General features: G+C 40.0%; 1 protein-coding gene across 2 annotated transcripts in view; it reads right to left on the reverse strand.

Annotated features, from left to right (window-relative positions):
* Positions 1–14,514, reverse strand: part of LOC137186229 (CD166 antigen homolog A-like) — a 42,594-nt gene extending 28,080 nt beyond the window's left edge. For both annotated transcript variants that reach the window (XM_067594978.1, XM_067594977.1), the window contains exon 1: positions 14,214–14,514. In XM_067594978.1, coding sequence (XP_067451079.1) covers positions 14,214–14,274 — 61 coding nt within the window. In that variant the 5' untranslated portion in view covers positions 14,275–14,514. The remainder of the gene's footprint in view (positions 1–14,213) is intronic.
* Between the last annotated feature and the right edge of the window lie 1,112 nt (positions 14,515–15,626).

Genomic DNA, 15,626 nt, shown 5'->3' on the forward strand with positions numbered 1-15,626 from the left:
GTTGTGAATTATGTATTTGAGGGGCGCAGGCCAGGAGACCTGAGGGGAGAAGTGGTTGTGAGATGCCTGTGGGTAAGACTTGGGGCAGATCATGGGAGAGCTCACAGTATTTACTCCAAACATCCACCAGCAACTCCCATTCATTATGGGCCATTAAAGGAAACATTAGGCCATTAACAAAGCGCAGCTTCCTGCTTATCCAGCCACCCTTCTTTTGGCGATGACTTCATCCTTCTGCTTCCGGAAGAGCTGACCTCACCCAAGTCTCTGGTTGTGAATGAATAAGAATAAGGTTTTTAAATTCCCTGTCAGTAGCAGACACTATTGGAAGCTAATGGGTATACATGCCTTGAATGTTTCACATTGACCGTGTTTCTCAGGTGAGAATTGACCTTTTCAAAGTGATTTCCTAATAATAGACAAAGCGTGCGAGCAAATCACTAGTTTATGGTGCAAATGGGATTATCAAATAATTTCTAGCTATTAAAATGTAAAAACTGGGCATTGCCATCCTGAATCCCACAGATAAAGCTCATTATAATGAGGCTTGTGACATGTGGAAATGATCATACCACATTTTTCTCGTTCAATTGCTCAAAAAGTAAGGCCATCTGTAGGTTTTGACCAGTCAATTAAGTCTATACTGTACCTTTATGTTAATAACCTGAATGAGAATTAAATCTACGCTCTCATCTGGTGAACTTCTATTCAAGACTGAATCTTTTCAGTTCTACGACTAAAAGCACCAAAGAAAGGCTTGCCTATTAAATTTGCTTAGGAGTTTATGTCAAATGTTGCTCTTGTGAAGAGGATTGCAAAGCTGAAGTCTATTAACTCTCCATTCAGACAAGTGTTTAGAAACCATTCATTCTTAATTATTCCCGAGTCATTTAAATGTGATAACTTTCTAATATGGCAAGAATCCTTCAAACTTCATTAAACTGGAGGAGGCCACAAACATTATTGAATTTGTCTTTTTCTCCAATGCCTCAAGATGAGTTTGCATCCACATGCAACAACTTTGCTTCTTCGAACAACAGAGTCTTTGAATTCAAGTGAATTCATCTTGTAGAAACACTTCTTAAGAGTCATTTCTAGGGGCTAAAGTTGTGCTAAATCTTAGATTCAAATTTTTTTCTTCATTTCTGGTCAGTCTTGGCCACTGTTTACCCATGTTTCAGAGCACTGATGCTAGTTTTACTGACATGATAGAGAATAATACACAAGGAATCTCAGATTTACGCCGTAGGTGTGTGCATGAAAGGCAACACATCTTGAAAAGCAGCTCTGATTCATGTTCCTACTGTATATTCTTGGGATTTCAGTGTATCCAGCTGAACTCATAACATTTCATGCATGCACCTTAAGTTAGCAGAGTCTTGAAAACAGGTATCGATCGAACGCTTCTTATGGTTCCCTTGTGTTTTTTCCGGGTTTGAGATTATAAGGAAAAGATAAATGAACACAGTTTCTCAGAGGATAGGACTGGCTGAAAACACTCTTTTTTTAAAAATTTAATTAAAATCAGACTTTTTTCCTCCAGCAATCACAGGGAAGTGTTATCAACCCAATTAAGGCTCAAAAATGTAGTCAAACTGATAATAAAATAAATGTTTACAGTCTAATAAAATAAATGTAAGGGTTAAAGAGGTGCAGCAGATGGTGTGGTACTCCAGATGGAGCCTCTAACAGTGTAATGCTTCTCACTAATGAATATAGTGCCCTTTAAATTACCGAAGAGCTTGAACTGATCCATAAATCTAAGTGCAAGAAATGAATCCTCATGTTGCCATAATGTTTTCATTTTTTCCTCCCTCTTCGGCCAGGAAGCTTTAAAATATTCCTGATGTTCAAAACAACCTTCTTGACATCCAAGTGCTCGTCGTCTCACCAGGTCTCTTTAAGAGGTATCACATCAGACAGGTGTAAGTATCAGTTTTCTGCATACAGGCTGTAAACATGCCTTTTGCCTGAAAGAACCGAGCCAATAAGATGTGACTTGTGCTCTCTGGACTGTAGATGGAGTGCCATTGAATTATATTAATAACCTAAAAGGTCCACTAAAGTCATAATGAGATACTGCAAAAGAAAGTCAAGACTAGTATTGAAACGATTAGAATAAATTACGAATAAACCTTTTTATTAGACAATCACCTTAAAGCTCTAATGAAAGTTTTTCATTATCAATCTATCCTTACATTACTCTTTTTGTCTCACCATCAGTCCAAATGATCTGATTTGTCCATCAACAGAAAGTTAATTAGCAACAATTTTGATCATCGATTTGATCATTTTCTCTTCTTAGCTCTAAATTGATAAATTATTAGGTCATTTATCAAGTAAAAATATCAAACATTCACTGGTTCTGGCTTCTCAAATGTTTTCTTGTTTTTATATCTTTGTGAATTAAATATCCTTGTTATTTTGGACTGTTGGCCAGACAAAACAAGGAATTTGCACATCACCTTAGGCTCTGGGAACATGTGTTGATCATTTGTCCTTATTTTCTGACAGAAATGGTAATAAAAAGAATTGTTAGTTGTACCCCTAGCTAAGAAGACCTGTACCCTCATGCAAAACATATTACATATGCAAACAGAGAGAGTCCTACAGAAGCCTGTTGGTGGAAAATTCAGTGAATTAGATCATTTTTGAAATATTAGCCCAGCTGGCAACTACGGATTCCACTATTTACCAAGCTGCAATCAGCCTTTTGTTCAAGTACCTGCCTGTCTGTCTGTACCACAAATGCTCCCTACCCTGTAGAAGTGGCCCAGCCTTGTCCCTGCCCCCACCCCAAAAATCCTCAGGAGGAAGGCTTTGAACATTTGCAGCCCATAGGTCCTGGGGGAGCAGTTGTGTTTACTATTTTACTATCTCTATGACCATATTAAGGTTGTAGGTGGTGCCTGAGGATACCAATCAAACATGCTGCCACAACACACTCCTTCTGAGGGTAAATGGAGCCTTGTTTACACAGTGGCGCGGACAACAAAGCCAGACACAGAGGAGGGAGATGAATCAGCCCAAAGTCAATCACTTATGTGTGTAAACAAGAACGCATCCACTTATCAATCTTAAAGTGCTTCATTAGACTCTGCATGAGGACTTATATTTTTCCAACACAAAATGGATTATTAATGGAAATATGTGAACTAGTTTTATTATCTGACTTTCATGCACTGTACCTTCTTTGCTGTATAAAAATGTACACCTTGTTAGCCTGTAAACAACAGAAAATATTAACAGGTGGATATTTTCATTTGTTAAGCAGATGGCTTGTGTCGCTTTCATCTGATACTTTCACATTAGTTGATCAAAGAGTCGTGTATGCTGTTGTGTACTCATAGTGACAGACCTGACCTTCTAACCCTTCACTGTGAAACAGAGCAGGCAATGCTCCCCATTCCAATAAGCCAAACAGCCTGGTTGGTATTAAGAGGGCATGACGGTTTCAAATTGTGTCCTGCTTCAGCTTCTGGCTCTGGGGGGGTCCTAAAGCCTCTGCTGGCTAAACAGAGCAGAGAGCGGTGGGAGGAATACATGGAATGCAGATAATACATACAAAGGATTATGTACCTGCTTGCACATCAAATCTGTGTGGTTTCACATTTAATACCCGTGGACCAACGTGTGCTTTGATAGAGTACTATGAAAGGTTGGAGATTAACATGCGCTGTCACACCACTGAGTCCTCCTACGACTTCAGGACTTTTAGATTTAGGTGGCGGGATAACTGCTAACATGATTTGGCTGAAAGGTTTTACTAGTGTAAATGTCAATGGCAAAAAGCTGTTTTTTGTGTATGATGAATTTGCGTATTCCATAAATGCGACCAGGTTTTCTTATGGGAAATACATTAATTTATGTCCAAAAGATTTATTTATTTTTTGGTGAAGCAAGGTCAGTAATAGTCTTATCCTGTTTTTTCAATGACACACAGCAGATAAAACTGTCACAACAAAACCCATCTCACTCTATTGTTTGCTTCTTTTGTTTCTGTAGGATGAGATAGCCACTCTCAGTTTATATAATTCAGCATGTCACTGTCATCTTGGGCGCAAGGGTCCTTTAAGGCATAATAATTTCATTAGCAGTGGCTATTACATTTTCTTCCTCCATCATGACATGAGGAGAAGCCATGCATCAAGATAAGTGCTTTTAACCATCAACCCTGGCAGTGCACATCTTTAACTGCTCCCCTCTGTCTCTTTTCCTGTGTGATACATTCAGAACAAGCTACTTTTTGTGAGCAGAAGCACTGCAGATCTATCTGATAGTGAGTTTTGCTGGCAGCAGAGATACACACCACTTCACAAAAAAAACCTGTCAATAAGCAAAAATGTACCAACACCTCTGAACGATGCCTGAAAGATGTTCAAAATATCTGCAACGTGGCCTAAAGAGCTTAGGAGTGAGAATCTCCATGGGAATGTTCTGCACAGACAATCCCCTTTAAGCAAACTGAGTCAACATGCTGCTCAGAAAGTCCTCTGGAGGAATGAGCTTCCTCTACTGCAGGGTCAGACAGAAACAGAGGGCTTCTGGCTAAAGCTCCCCTTAAAGCGGACCTGTTTCCTTATTTTCAGTCATATATATAATGTTATAATGTTGGATATTCATATTAAATGTGGCCAAAGTGTCAAATAATGTGCTAAACGTATGTAGAAGTAATCCCGATGACCAAAAAGCACTGGCTTTAGACTGCTCAGAACATTTGGTTTCCAATGTTTTTTTCTACTATCAGCCCGAGCCGACGTCGGCTCGTGATGGATTTCTTTATATGTTCATCTGGCCCACGCACAGTGCGTGCACTCACTGCTGGTTAACGGCCAGTGAAATTGCAACAGAACAAAAAACACTCCTGATAATTAGAGTTGAAAATGCACCTTAAAATATACAATGTGAATGTATTTTGTAGACAAGCTAGCTTCTAGCTGTGAGGCTGAGAATGGCGATGTTGTTCGGACTGAAATACCTCAACAATTGGAAATTTGATACACACATTCATGTCGGGATGAACTGTAATAACTTTGGTGATCTCTTCAATCATCAGGCCAAAATTTTAATTTCTCCAAAAAAATGTGTTTATTACCAAATACCTGCAAAATTAATGACATTCCCATCAGTCTAGAGCTGCGACTATTAGTCAATTAACAGAACTAGATCTATTCAGATGTATTCGTCGTTTTGAGTCATTTTTTAAGAAAAAAAAAGCCACAAATCTCTTGATCCCGATCTTCTATGATCATTAACTGAGTAAATTTGAGTTGTAGACTATTTGTCAGGACAAACAAAGACATTTTAGATTGCATCTTGGGCTTTGGAAAACAGTGATCAACATTTTTCCGTATTTTCTGACACATTATGACACAAAGAGCTAATTGATTAATCAAGTAACCCATCAACAGAATACAAGAACATTATACCTGGTAAACAACAGCATTTTAACATTGTCATTGTGGGCATGTTAGCACTTAGCTCAAAGCACCATGGTGCGTTAGCCGCACAAAGCTGCTAGCTTGGCTCTTAGTCTTGTTTTATAGCTCACTAGAACTTCTCATCAAAATGACAAAAGATGTATCTACAAACAGAGCAAGAGGGGAAACATTACATCTAACAAAACTAATTTCTTACCCAGCTTCATTGTCTTCATTTGTAATAGAAAAAACTTGCATATTGCAGATGTAATGCCCCGAGATAGGAAAATGCAGTAAACACAAGACATTACTGAGGAGAACAATAAGAAATATATTCATTCAAGCATAATATCTGAGGAAATGCTGCCCTGAGCAGGTAACTAAGTCGTCCAATATTACAAACCCACTGGGTGATATTACTGTCTTTTAACAAATATTAGTGTAATGACAAACCGTGGCTGTGATGTTATCTTGGTTTGGTGTATCCAATTGTGTTGGCTCTGTTTACAGATGAGCATGCTGTGGCAAGCCCTCCATGATAAGATGGGTAATCCTTGGAGATTTCCTTGGGAAACAGTAGAAAAGCCAGGTCGCTTTACCTTAAATGTCCCTATTTGCACTCTCAAAAATATTACTGTTCATTTGTCACTGTCAATTTTTTTGTTGTGTGCATCCAAATGAAATCACCATCATTACATGAGGAAATGATGTGTCATGTCCTCTGTATCTACTACTTGTATAGGGGGAAAATGAATGGTAGCATAACGGGTTATGGCATCTTCATTACTCAGAATTAAACACTGCAAAGTGCATTTAACAATGTCATCACTCTATAGTCTGGCCAGGCATGGTAATAATGCAACTTTTATGTGACAGGTCCTTCGGTAGAGAGGCTGCTAGAGAGTTTACTGTGAAAACATTGCTGTTTTTTTTTCCTTTGTGACCACCCTGCAGTCGAGCCAGAGACGAATCAGTCATACACATAGACATTTTTTTTTTGCACTAAGAGGATAAATCAGTATAAAACTCTGCCTTTAAATTGCACCAGTGGGATGTGTAATGCTTGGAAATTCTCCACAGGAACATGAGGCTATTTGACCTCTTAAGACGTCCCATTAGAAAATTAAGTATTGCATCCAATTACCAGACAAGCATCTCTTCACCTTCCTCGTAAGGTCTGGCAATGGAACAGCTGAACGCTTAACAGCACAGCAGCACGTCTTATCATAAAACATCTAACACATCTACATGTCATGCATCAGCCAAAGCATCGCTCCTGCGGTAATTGCCATGTGAAAAGCCACCACTTGACTTCTTTGAATAAACACCAATGTTGCATCTGAGAAAACAGTGCTTCTGCTGTTGCTGATGTATTTTTGCTTACAAGAAGATACTTATGACTAACGTATTATAATCTGGCGTGTCCAGTGCACGCTACATTCCTTCTCACTTAATCATGGTTTTTCCAAGAAGTTGCACAGAAGCGAGTACATGTGTCGAGGCCAGAAATTAAGTCTTATTCAAGTCACATTCATGGCTTGAATCTTGAATGTGAACATGTCTTGCTTCCAAAAGTAGAGGAATTAGTGATTTATGTACTGCGTGTAGCATGGAACACTTCCATAAAGGGTCAAATAATAATCTATATTTTCATTGATATATATATATATATATATACAGTAAAAGAGAAATATGTGATCATCGGTGAGTGTACAACATCTGTTGGGAACATCAGATGAGCTCAAGTACCTCTTCATCAACAGCATGTACCTGTTATGTTCCAAATGTTGTTATTCAAATTGATTAAAGTGGATGTTATGTAATGTATGCAAAAGTGGATATTTTAGCTAATTACTTAAACTGAACTGTTACCCATTATGTTTAGCTAATTATTTAAATAATATATGCATTACTTTTAGCTAACTATTTAAATTTCTTTGCTTGTTTGTTAACTTTCTTTATGCGCACTCAGTCGCAATGCATGGTTTTAAGGCAGTACAAAAATTTAGGGTGTAACAAATATTTTCTTTATCAATTCATCTTTTCTCAATTAATCAATTAGTTATTTGGTCCATAAAATGTCAGAAAATGGTAAAAAAAAAAAAAAATACATTGATCACTGTTTCCCAGAGCCCAAGATGATGTTCTCAAATGTCTTGTTTTGACCAACAGTCCATAATCCAAAGATATTCAGTTTACTGTCATAGAGGACCAAAGAAACCAGAAAATATTCACATTTGAGAAACTGGAATCATTTGAATTGGGGCAACAGAATTTTGACTTTTTTCTTAAAAAATGATTAATCAATTATTAAAATAGTTGGCGATTAATTTAATAGTTGGCAAATAATAAATTAATTGACTAAACGTTACAGCTCTAGAGGCCTGCACTGTGCAGTAAACCTATTGTAGCTGGCAGCTTACTAGTTATTGTGACGATAAATTCTCTAAATAATAGCACCAATTTGTAATTTTATGGTTATTTTCCTCCTGAGCACAAATATATATATATATGAGGGTGTATTGTTTTAATCACTTCTATTTTTCTTTAATTATTTGAGCTACTCCAGAATGTCTCCACCTACCCCCTGGCTACTGCAGGCTGGCTACTCTAACCCTGGTTAAGAGTCTGAAAGAGCGGTCTGAAATCCATCTGATAAATAAGATTTTTACAGAGTGCAACAATTGTGAGGTAACAAAAAACCTATAGTGATTTAAAATTTCAAGAGAAGCACCAGAGGTATAAGAGCAGGTTTTTCTTTTCCATGACCATGTTTTAGACCGCTATAAAAGGTTCAAGGGTAGTCCCATGTGTATTAATACAATGATGAACCAGAGATGGGCTATCCATTTAATTTTTTATCTTGCTTCTTACTTAGGCACTAAGTGAATGGCAGACTTTTAATTCCAATCAGAGATATACTTTTCCCTTCCCCTGTGAAAGAGATTCTCCCTGAATGAGATCTCCTGTCTCCTGCAAGTTCAACCGAAGCAGCGTGTAATCAAAGATAGCTTCAGGCACCACAGACTGCTGCTGCAGTCTACGAAGGAGGGATGGTGGACATCAGCTCAATACAAAGAAACAGCTTTTAAAATGGCAAGAATGTGAATAGCGAGGTCAAATGCAGACACAAAACCGTTCTGTTGAGTCCCAAAGGGAAGACGTAATGAGGAGCAGTGCAATGTTTCATGAATGAAAAATTGCTAAACAGTGTCTGCGTGAATAGAACGACTTCTCAGTATTGCAAAAGAGCTTTGACCCAACAGAGGCTGATTCAGAAATGAATGGGAAGACAAAACTCCATGTCATTTTATTAGTTCGCCCACGGCTTGAAATGAATGTTTCACATTTTGCACAAAAGCTGCATCAACCCGAGCGACTTCCCTGAACCTCAGACAAAGTCCAAATAAAGGTTTGATACAATAGCTACCTCCTGTGTTGCCACTTGACTCTCATAAATGGGCAGAAATAATGACTTTATGGCAGAGCAGGCATAAATATCAGAGGTTCACCCCCTTTATAGGTCAAAAGGAGCCCCTGCTGCTGACACTCCAATGTGGTGACTGCTGTCAGTGGTGGGAGAAGTGCTACTGCTTTGTCTTTTTTTATCTATAAGATACATTTTAATGAGAAAAAGAAGTTCATTAAATGTAATTTACAAAAACAAAGGCCATCTTAAGCCCACGCCCCCTGGCTTTCCACACACATGTGCCCCTTTATGGTATTCGTTAGATATTCTCTGAGGTGGTACGATTACCATCACAGTTAATGGAGGCCTCTCAAAGAATTCATTAAAACAGAGCAATGACTCTAATGGAGAATTTGAACAAAGATCCAGGCCCAGTTAAAGATGGGTGTGGCTACAGGCTTTTCATATGGAGGAGAAATGCCCCCCCCCCCCCCCAGTCAGGTTGCACATGTGAAGTGCAGGGACAGGCAGCAGCTACTCTGTGCCCTCTCTGAGGGGTGTGTGCTGTTCCATATTAATGACAAAAGGAGGAGCGGGAGCAAGAAGTCGCTATCATACACTCATTTGTTTAAAAAGAGGCTGCTTCACAATACAGTCGGTGGGAGTCCACAGGAATCCAGTGAAAGCTGGGGGCTGCGTCAATGACAAAAGACAGAAACAACCTCACTTTTTGTCCCTGAAACAAGGGCTGCCCAATTTCAGAGTGCCGTTGGTCTTTCACCAAAACCAAGGACACCTTCGTGCATTTCAATGGGGGTATTCCTGCATAAAGAAAGAAGCACTACTGCATAGCATAGTCATCTCTCTCCTGTTGTTAAGCCTTTCTTTATAGCTGAAACAATAGAATCTTGGTCCCTCCCCTTGGATAAAGAAATAAACCAGTGTTTTGCACAGCAGAGCAAAGAACCTGTATGCAAAATGAGAAAACTGAGATGTTGATCTGTTTGGAAAAACATTATAACACTGTAGCTCACTTTGCAATAATCCTACCTCAGTCTAAACATGTAAAACAGCGCATAAGAAGGTGGTGCCAAATTCAACAAGCCTTTCTTTACCTAATTGGCAAATTAAACCAAAACTGGAAGGCTGAGGAAGCAATTTTAGCTGAGATTATAAAAATTGAATATATCTCACACACTCCTGCTGTAAAAATAGGGCAAGCCAATCACCAAAGTGTAATTAAGATTCACTTGCTGCTGTTTTACTGATAATCCTGTGTGTAACACTGTCACAGGCGAACAAAAGACCTTTTTCTCATTGAGTCATTGCCTGAGAGTGATTACTTTTGCCACACAAGTCCTTTCATTTTCTCGAGGCAAAGTCAGCCATACATCTCCCTGCTTGGCGAGTCCAGCAGAGAGTGAATTGCTCTCTCTGACATGCAGGAAACACAGCATGTTCATGCGGTAGCTCATATTTCTTCACGGCTGTCTCACTGCATTTAATCTAAAAGGTGAAGCTCATTTTAGCGATAGGATTTTTGAACGAATCTAAAAATACTTTCAGAGCTTCTGTCATAAAAGTGCAAATCAGGTAAATACTAATGTTAAAACTTGAAACTTATCCTTTGTCTCAACGTGAGTGACAGGAGCAAACTGCTTTTCCTTCGACAACTGCACACACAAACAACAATCATAAAGAGACACTAACCCCCGTCACGGCCCTAAAACCAACACTAATCCACCTGTTCAGTGTCCTGCTGGGGGTGGAGGGTGAGAAAGAGTGTGTGTGTGGGTGTGCACCACTTCAGCCTACTGTGTGAGGGGTGTAGAGCAGACAAAGACCAAGAGAAATCAGTAATGCATGTCCATATTGAACTGTGTTACATCAGAATTACTGTTTTCATGCAACTGTACTCTTTCATGTTAAATTGATTTGCACAATCTGAGATTAGTCTTCATTTCATATTAGTGTGAGCAAGCCTAAGATAACCCAACCGTATGGGAAAGTTTCACACATTATAAGCATCATTTCTCTGGGTGGACAAGCTTTCAATTTCTTTGTAACTGTACTATGCAAAGATCTATACAGCAGGTTAATGATCGACTCTAATCTGAGATTTCCCAATTTTATATTTTGGCACTAAAATCTTCTCTTTGCTCTTTTTCTGTGTGCTGCATCAAAGATTGTGTAACAGCCATGTTTTAATTTCATCATGACTTTGGGTTATTTTTAGATTTTCCATCGCCCCAAAAGCTTGATCTTCACATCCAAGCTATAAAGTGTGGCTGCCAGGGGCGCTGGTAGGAATTCTGCACCCCCTGATGGGAGGTGACACCGGGTCCCCCACCACAATGCCGTTTTAATTTACAGTACGACCTCGCCTGTCTCAAAGGCCTTTCTCTTCTTTGAGGAGCCCTAGATATGTTCCCTATTTTCTCTCCATTGGCAGCACCTCTGCATTCTGCTCATATACACTTATTTCTTATTCTCATCAAGGTATAATCCATACATAATCCACTCCTCTGATGTAAATATCTGTGTATTGAACAACTGTTTCTTTCTTATATCTCACCTGCTGTGTGATTCTTGTGTGAGCAAATGGCATCTGTCTCACTTTCTTTTCAATATTTTGAACAGGAACTGACCAAAAGCACAAGTAGATTAACATTAGACAGCAACTGATACTAGAAAAGATTCCACTTCACACCCTCACTCCATGCACAGGACTGAGAGTCCTACAGAGCTTGTTGAGAGACATTATGAGCTGCCAGATTTGGGTTAAGCATCCAGCAGGATAATGAGCTGTAAGATATTACATTTGGGGCCATTTTAAGCATCCCTATTCTAATAAGTGAGAGCTTGTTAGTCAGATTATGTATGTTTTGCAGCTCAGTTCAATTATTTAAATTCTGTATATCCCACTTTTTCTTCAAATGTCAATCTTTGTTTCATAATTTGATTATGCTCTCTGGCTATCCCGCTAGCCATTTCCAAAAATTGATCAGCTGATAAAAATAATCGACTTCAAGAGAGGAAGTATAAAAGTGGAGTAGCCTACAGATTCAGTATTTCTATTCAAAGCCATGATTGGGTTGAGATGCTATACTTCACATGAAAGCGTCTGAATTTTGCATGAAGGGATACAATACTTTGCAAGTCACAAAGAAATCTCTTTTCAAAAAGGAGCAACAACCACAAACAGTCTTCAAACATCGAGAGGAAACCGCCTATAAACAAGACGAGACGCGCAAACAAAATCCACAGTTGTACAAGATCTTACATGTAACCCGAGTGTACAATTAAAAATGCTCTTTTCCTTTTCCCTGTGCGTTTACATCACAACATTCATGACACAAGTCTGGACGTAACCTAGTTAAAGATGAAAGAAAGGAGAGTGAATCTATCTCAGGTGAAATTGGGTGACCCCCGCAAGAGATTAGTCCATTAGCAAAAAGGAGAGCCCCACTCGCTTGACAAGTAATACCAGCTGTGACACCGAGCACTGTCTGTCTGTCTGTTTGGGAGGGGTTGAGGGTGGTGGTGGTGGTGGTGGTGGTGGGGGAAGGGTGGAGACAAGGGAGCGAACAAAAAACCAGATGCATCTTTCAAGACTATTTGTTCAAAGAGTAATTCAGGGATCTGTTTTTCTGCTCTATCCGGTTGTGGCCATATGACTCGGCCTTTAACGCTGTATCCCCGGGAGCTGCTTCTTTTTTCATCTGCTCAAATATAATAAGCACACAGGCCTGTTTTTTATTATAAGTATTGATGCAGTTTTATTGCAAATCCCAAACTCAATAATCCACGTCAGTCAGATTTTGTCCATGTTGAGCAAACTGACAAAGAATATTTCTTTTCTGTGAATCTTTTGTGGTTGACACTTTTTTTTGCAAGAACATGAAGAAGCCAACAGCGACCATCTGTTGTGTCAGCAAACACACACACACACACACACACACACACACACACACATGTTCTGACCATCACTTTAGACCGTGCATCCACTAAACACACAGTGTTGTGGACAACCATAACGTCTAACCTCATTACAGACTGAGTGTACTCTCTACCAGTCTCAAGCACACGGCACTGCAGTGGCACAGCGGTGTAAAAACACCTTGAAAGGGCCATTCGTTTCCTCTCAAATAAACCACCTGAGCCTGACTGATAGCTGCTGCATGGTGTTAATTTACAACAACAGGCGCCACCCTGGTGTGACGAGGTGGAAGGGAGTACATTGAGATCAACCTCTCTGCCCCCTTTTCTTGTCCAGGGGAACACTTCTGTGCAGCTTTGCTTAATGGCCTGGCTGAGTGAAGTGAACACATGGTGCCGCTACCTGTTGGCCTGATGTGGCAGACAAGGATGAAAAGACATCTTCTTCTGCACATTAAATAACACACACAAAGCTTAGACAAAGAGGTGTTAAAAAAAGCATCTTTTGCGCTTGTTTCATCTGTTTTCAAGGGGGAAAAAAATCCAAACAAATTCAAAAACCGCCACTTAATGCCAAGTGGCCGCATTCACATCATACCCAAAGGAGCCACATTTTCATAGCCAGAACTTTGACGCATTCACATGCACAACTCATTACCAAGTGCCCACATCCAAAATGAGTCCTATCTTCTGTGTATAGGGAGCCTATCAAGAGCGCTTTTCCCCGCCCAACGGGCATAATTACAATAAATGAGACAGGATGTGAACGCAGCATCATTCAGCTCAACAACAGCATGCGTTAACAGGACAGAAAACACACAAAACTGAGGCATCATGATGACATCATGGCCTGAGCACACGTGAAGTCTGGGTGATGATGACTACCATACTGCCTCTCCCATCATGGGGAGTATAAAAAAAAACAGGGTGGCACCATGGACAATATCACATCACATACATTGGAAAAGTCACTTCTAATAGATATGAGGAGGACTTTACGATATTAAACATAATAATAACCCTTTTTATCGAGGAGAGTTAAGTTTTTAAACAGATTATAGATTTAGATTAGGGATCAATGCTTACTATGTGGTTTATAAACTGCCAGAATGAACAATAAAATAACAATTTTGCAGGATTTTGTTTGTAAAAATAGGGGGAAATCTAGCAATATACTTCAAATTTAAAACATATATAAGACAATCAAATAAAAGGAGCATCTATTACAAATATTTTTGTGACTTCCTAACTTATAATTAGAATCACCAGCGTCCCTGCTCCACTTATCCCCCCCAAAATGTGATCGATGAGCGGGTCTGAAGTTTTGGTGGCACCTGCGTGTGACAGCTGGGACTTTTTTAAGCTCCTCTCATACCTGCGGTTTAGCGCACGGACGCACCCCGCGTAAGCAGCACCACTGCCGGGCTAATGAGACAATAGCTTACCTTGGCAGAGGAGGGCGGTGAATAGGAGGGCACACACGCAGCTGGCGGACAACAAGTGCATCCTTGCGAGTCTCACAGATCCTCAGTCGGCTGTTGGTTTGTTTAAAAAGCAAAAAGACTTGCTTGAGTTGTTTTTCTTATTCTTCTTCTATTAGGGTTTAAAATGGTCCTCGTGAGCTCGGTTGCTGGTGCTGTGGAGGCAGTTCAGTTCAGTTTTTGGCTCTTCTCCCAACGTGGCATGTGCTCGCCAACTCGCGCTCGTATCAGTTCTGGTGGAACAGGTAATCGCGAGGGGTGCGCAGACAAGCGCGAGGGCGGAGGATACTGTCTGCAGCTCCGCCCCTGATACCCCCACCTCCCCTCCCCTCCCCTCCTCCCCTTCCCTCCAGCTGCACCCCCCCCCCCCCCCCCCCCCCCCCCCCCCCCAACCTCCCACACACAAGTGCAACCCCCCACCCTCCTTTTTCTTAAGACCCCCAGCAACTCACCCCCTCGTGTTCCCCCTCCTTCTCCTCCTTCTCACCCCTCCTTTTACTCTCATCTCACCCCCCCCCCCCTCTTTCTTTCCAACATGCACCCTCACACACACACACACACACACACACACATGCATGTACAAACACACGCATGGGGTTTGTGTAACCTGCAAATCATGCCTCAGACTTGTTTCATGCTGAATACCCAGATGTGTAAGAGGTACCCAACAGCTGCTAGATTTGAAATTTAACTAGAATTTGTATTAGCAAGAAAATATGCTCACGTAAAGTGCTCATTATGAAAAATTGTCTCCCTCACAGTGTTTAATTACAGCTAATGCATCAATAATGAAACCTTACAAAAATGAAATATGAGAAAATTTTGTTTCAATTTTTCTCGTTAATTCAGATTACACGCCTCCTCGAGACAATGTCAGTTCAATGTCAAAAATTTGCTTTGTCCTCAGAATAAGCAAGGTTGTTTTTGAAAGTTCCTAAAAAGTTGACATTTTACGTGTGTCTCAGCAAGAAATCAGAATCTGCAAAGCAACTAGTAACTACGGCCATCCAATAAATTAAGTGGATTAAAAATTTACATGAATCCCATCTGAAAAAAGTCTCTAGCGTTAAAAAAGTACCAGAATTATACATACAAGCACAATACTTGAGTTACTTCACACCTCTGTTGACTCCAACATGTGCACAAACACACACACACACACACACACACACACACAATGAGATATACTTTCAATCAACCCTCTGCCTGAGACTTGTAGACTGGGCTTGTTTCATGCAGAGTATCACACTGCTGCTTTGTGCCTTACAGGCACGGTGGATGGTAAGTAGGCTATGGGATGTAGGTCCAAGGTTAATTATAATGAAGAAATTTTCACATAAATAATTTAGCCATAATTAATTCTTAAAGTCCTTGCTC

Source organism: Thunnus thynnus, chromosome 7 (assembly GCF_963924715.1).
Source record: "Thunnus thynnus chromosome 7, fThuThy2.1, whole genome shotgun sequence".
In the NCBI taxonomy this organism is placed as follows: Eukaryota; Metazoa; Chordata; class Actinopteri; order Scombriformes; family Scombridae; genus Thunnus; species Thunnus thynnus.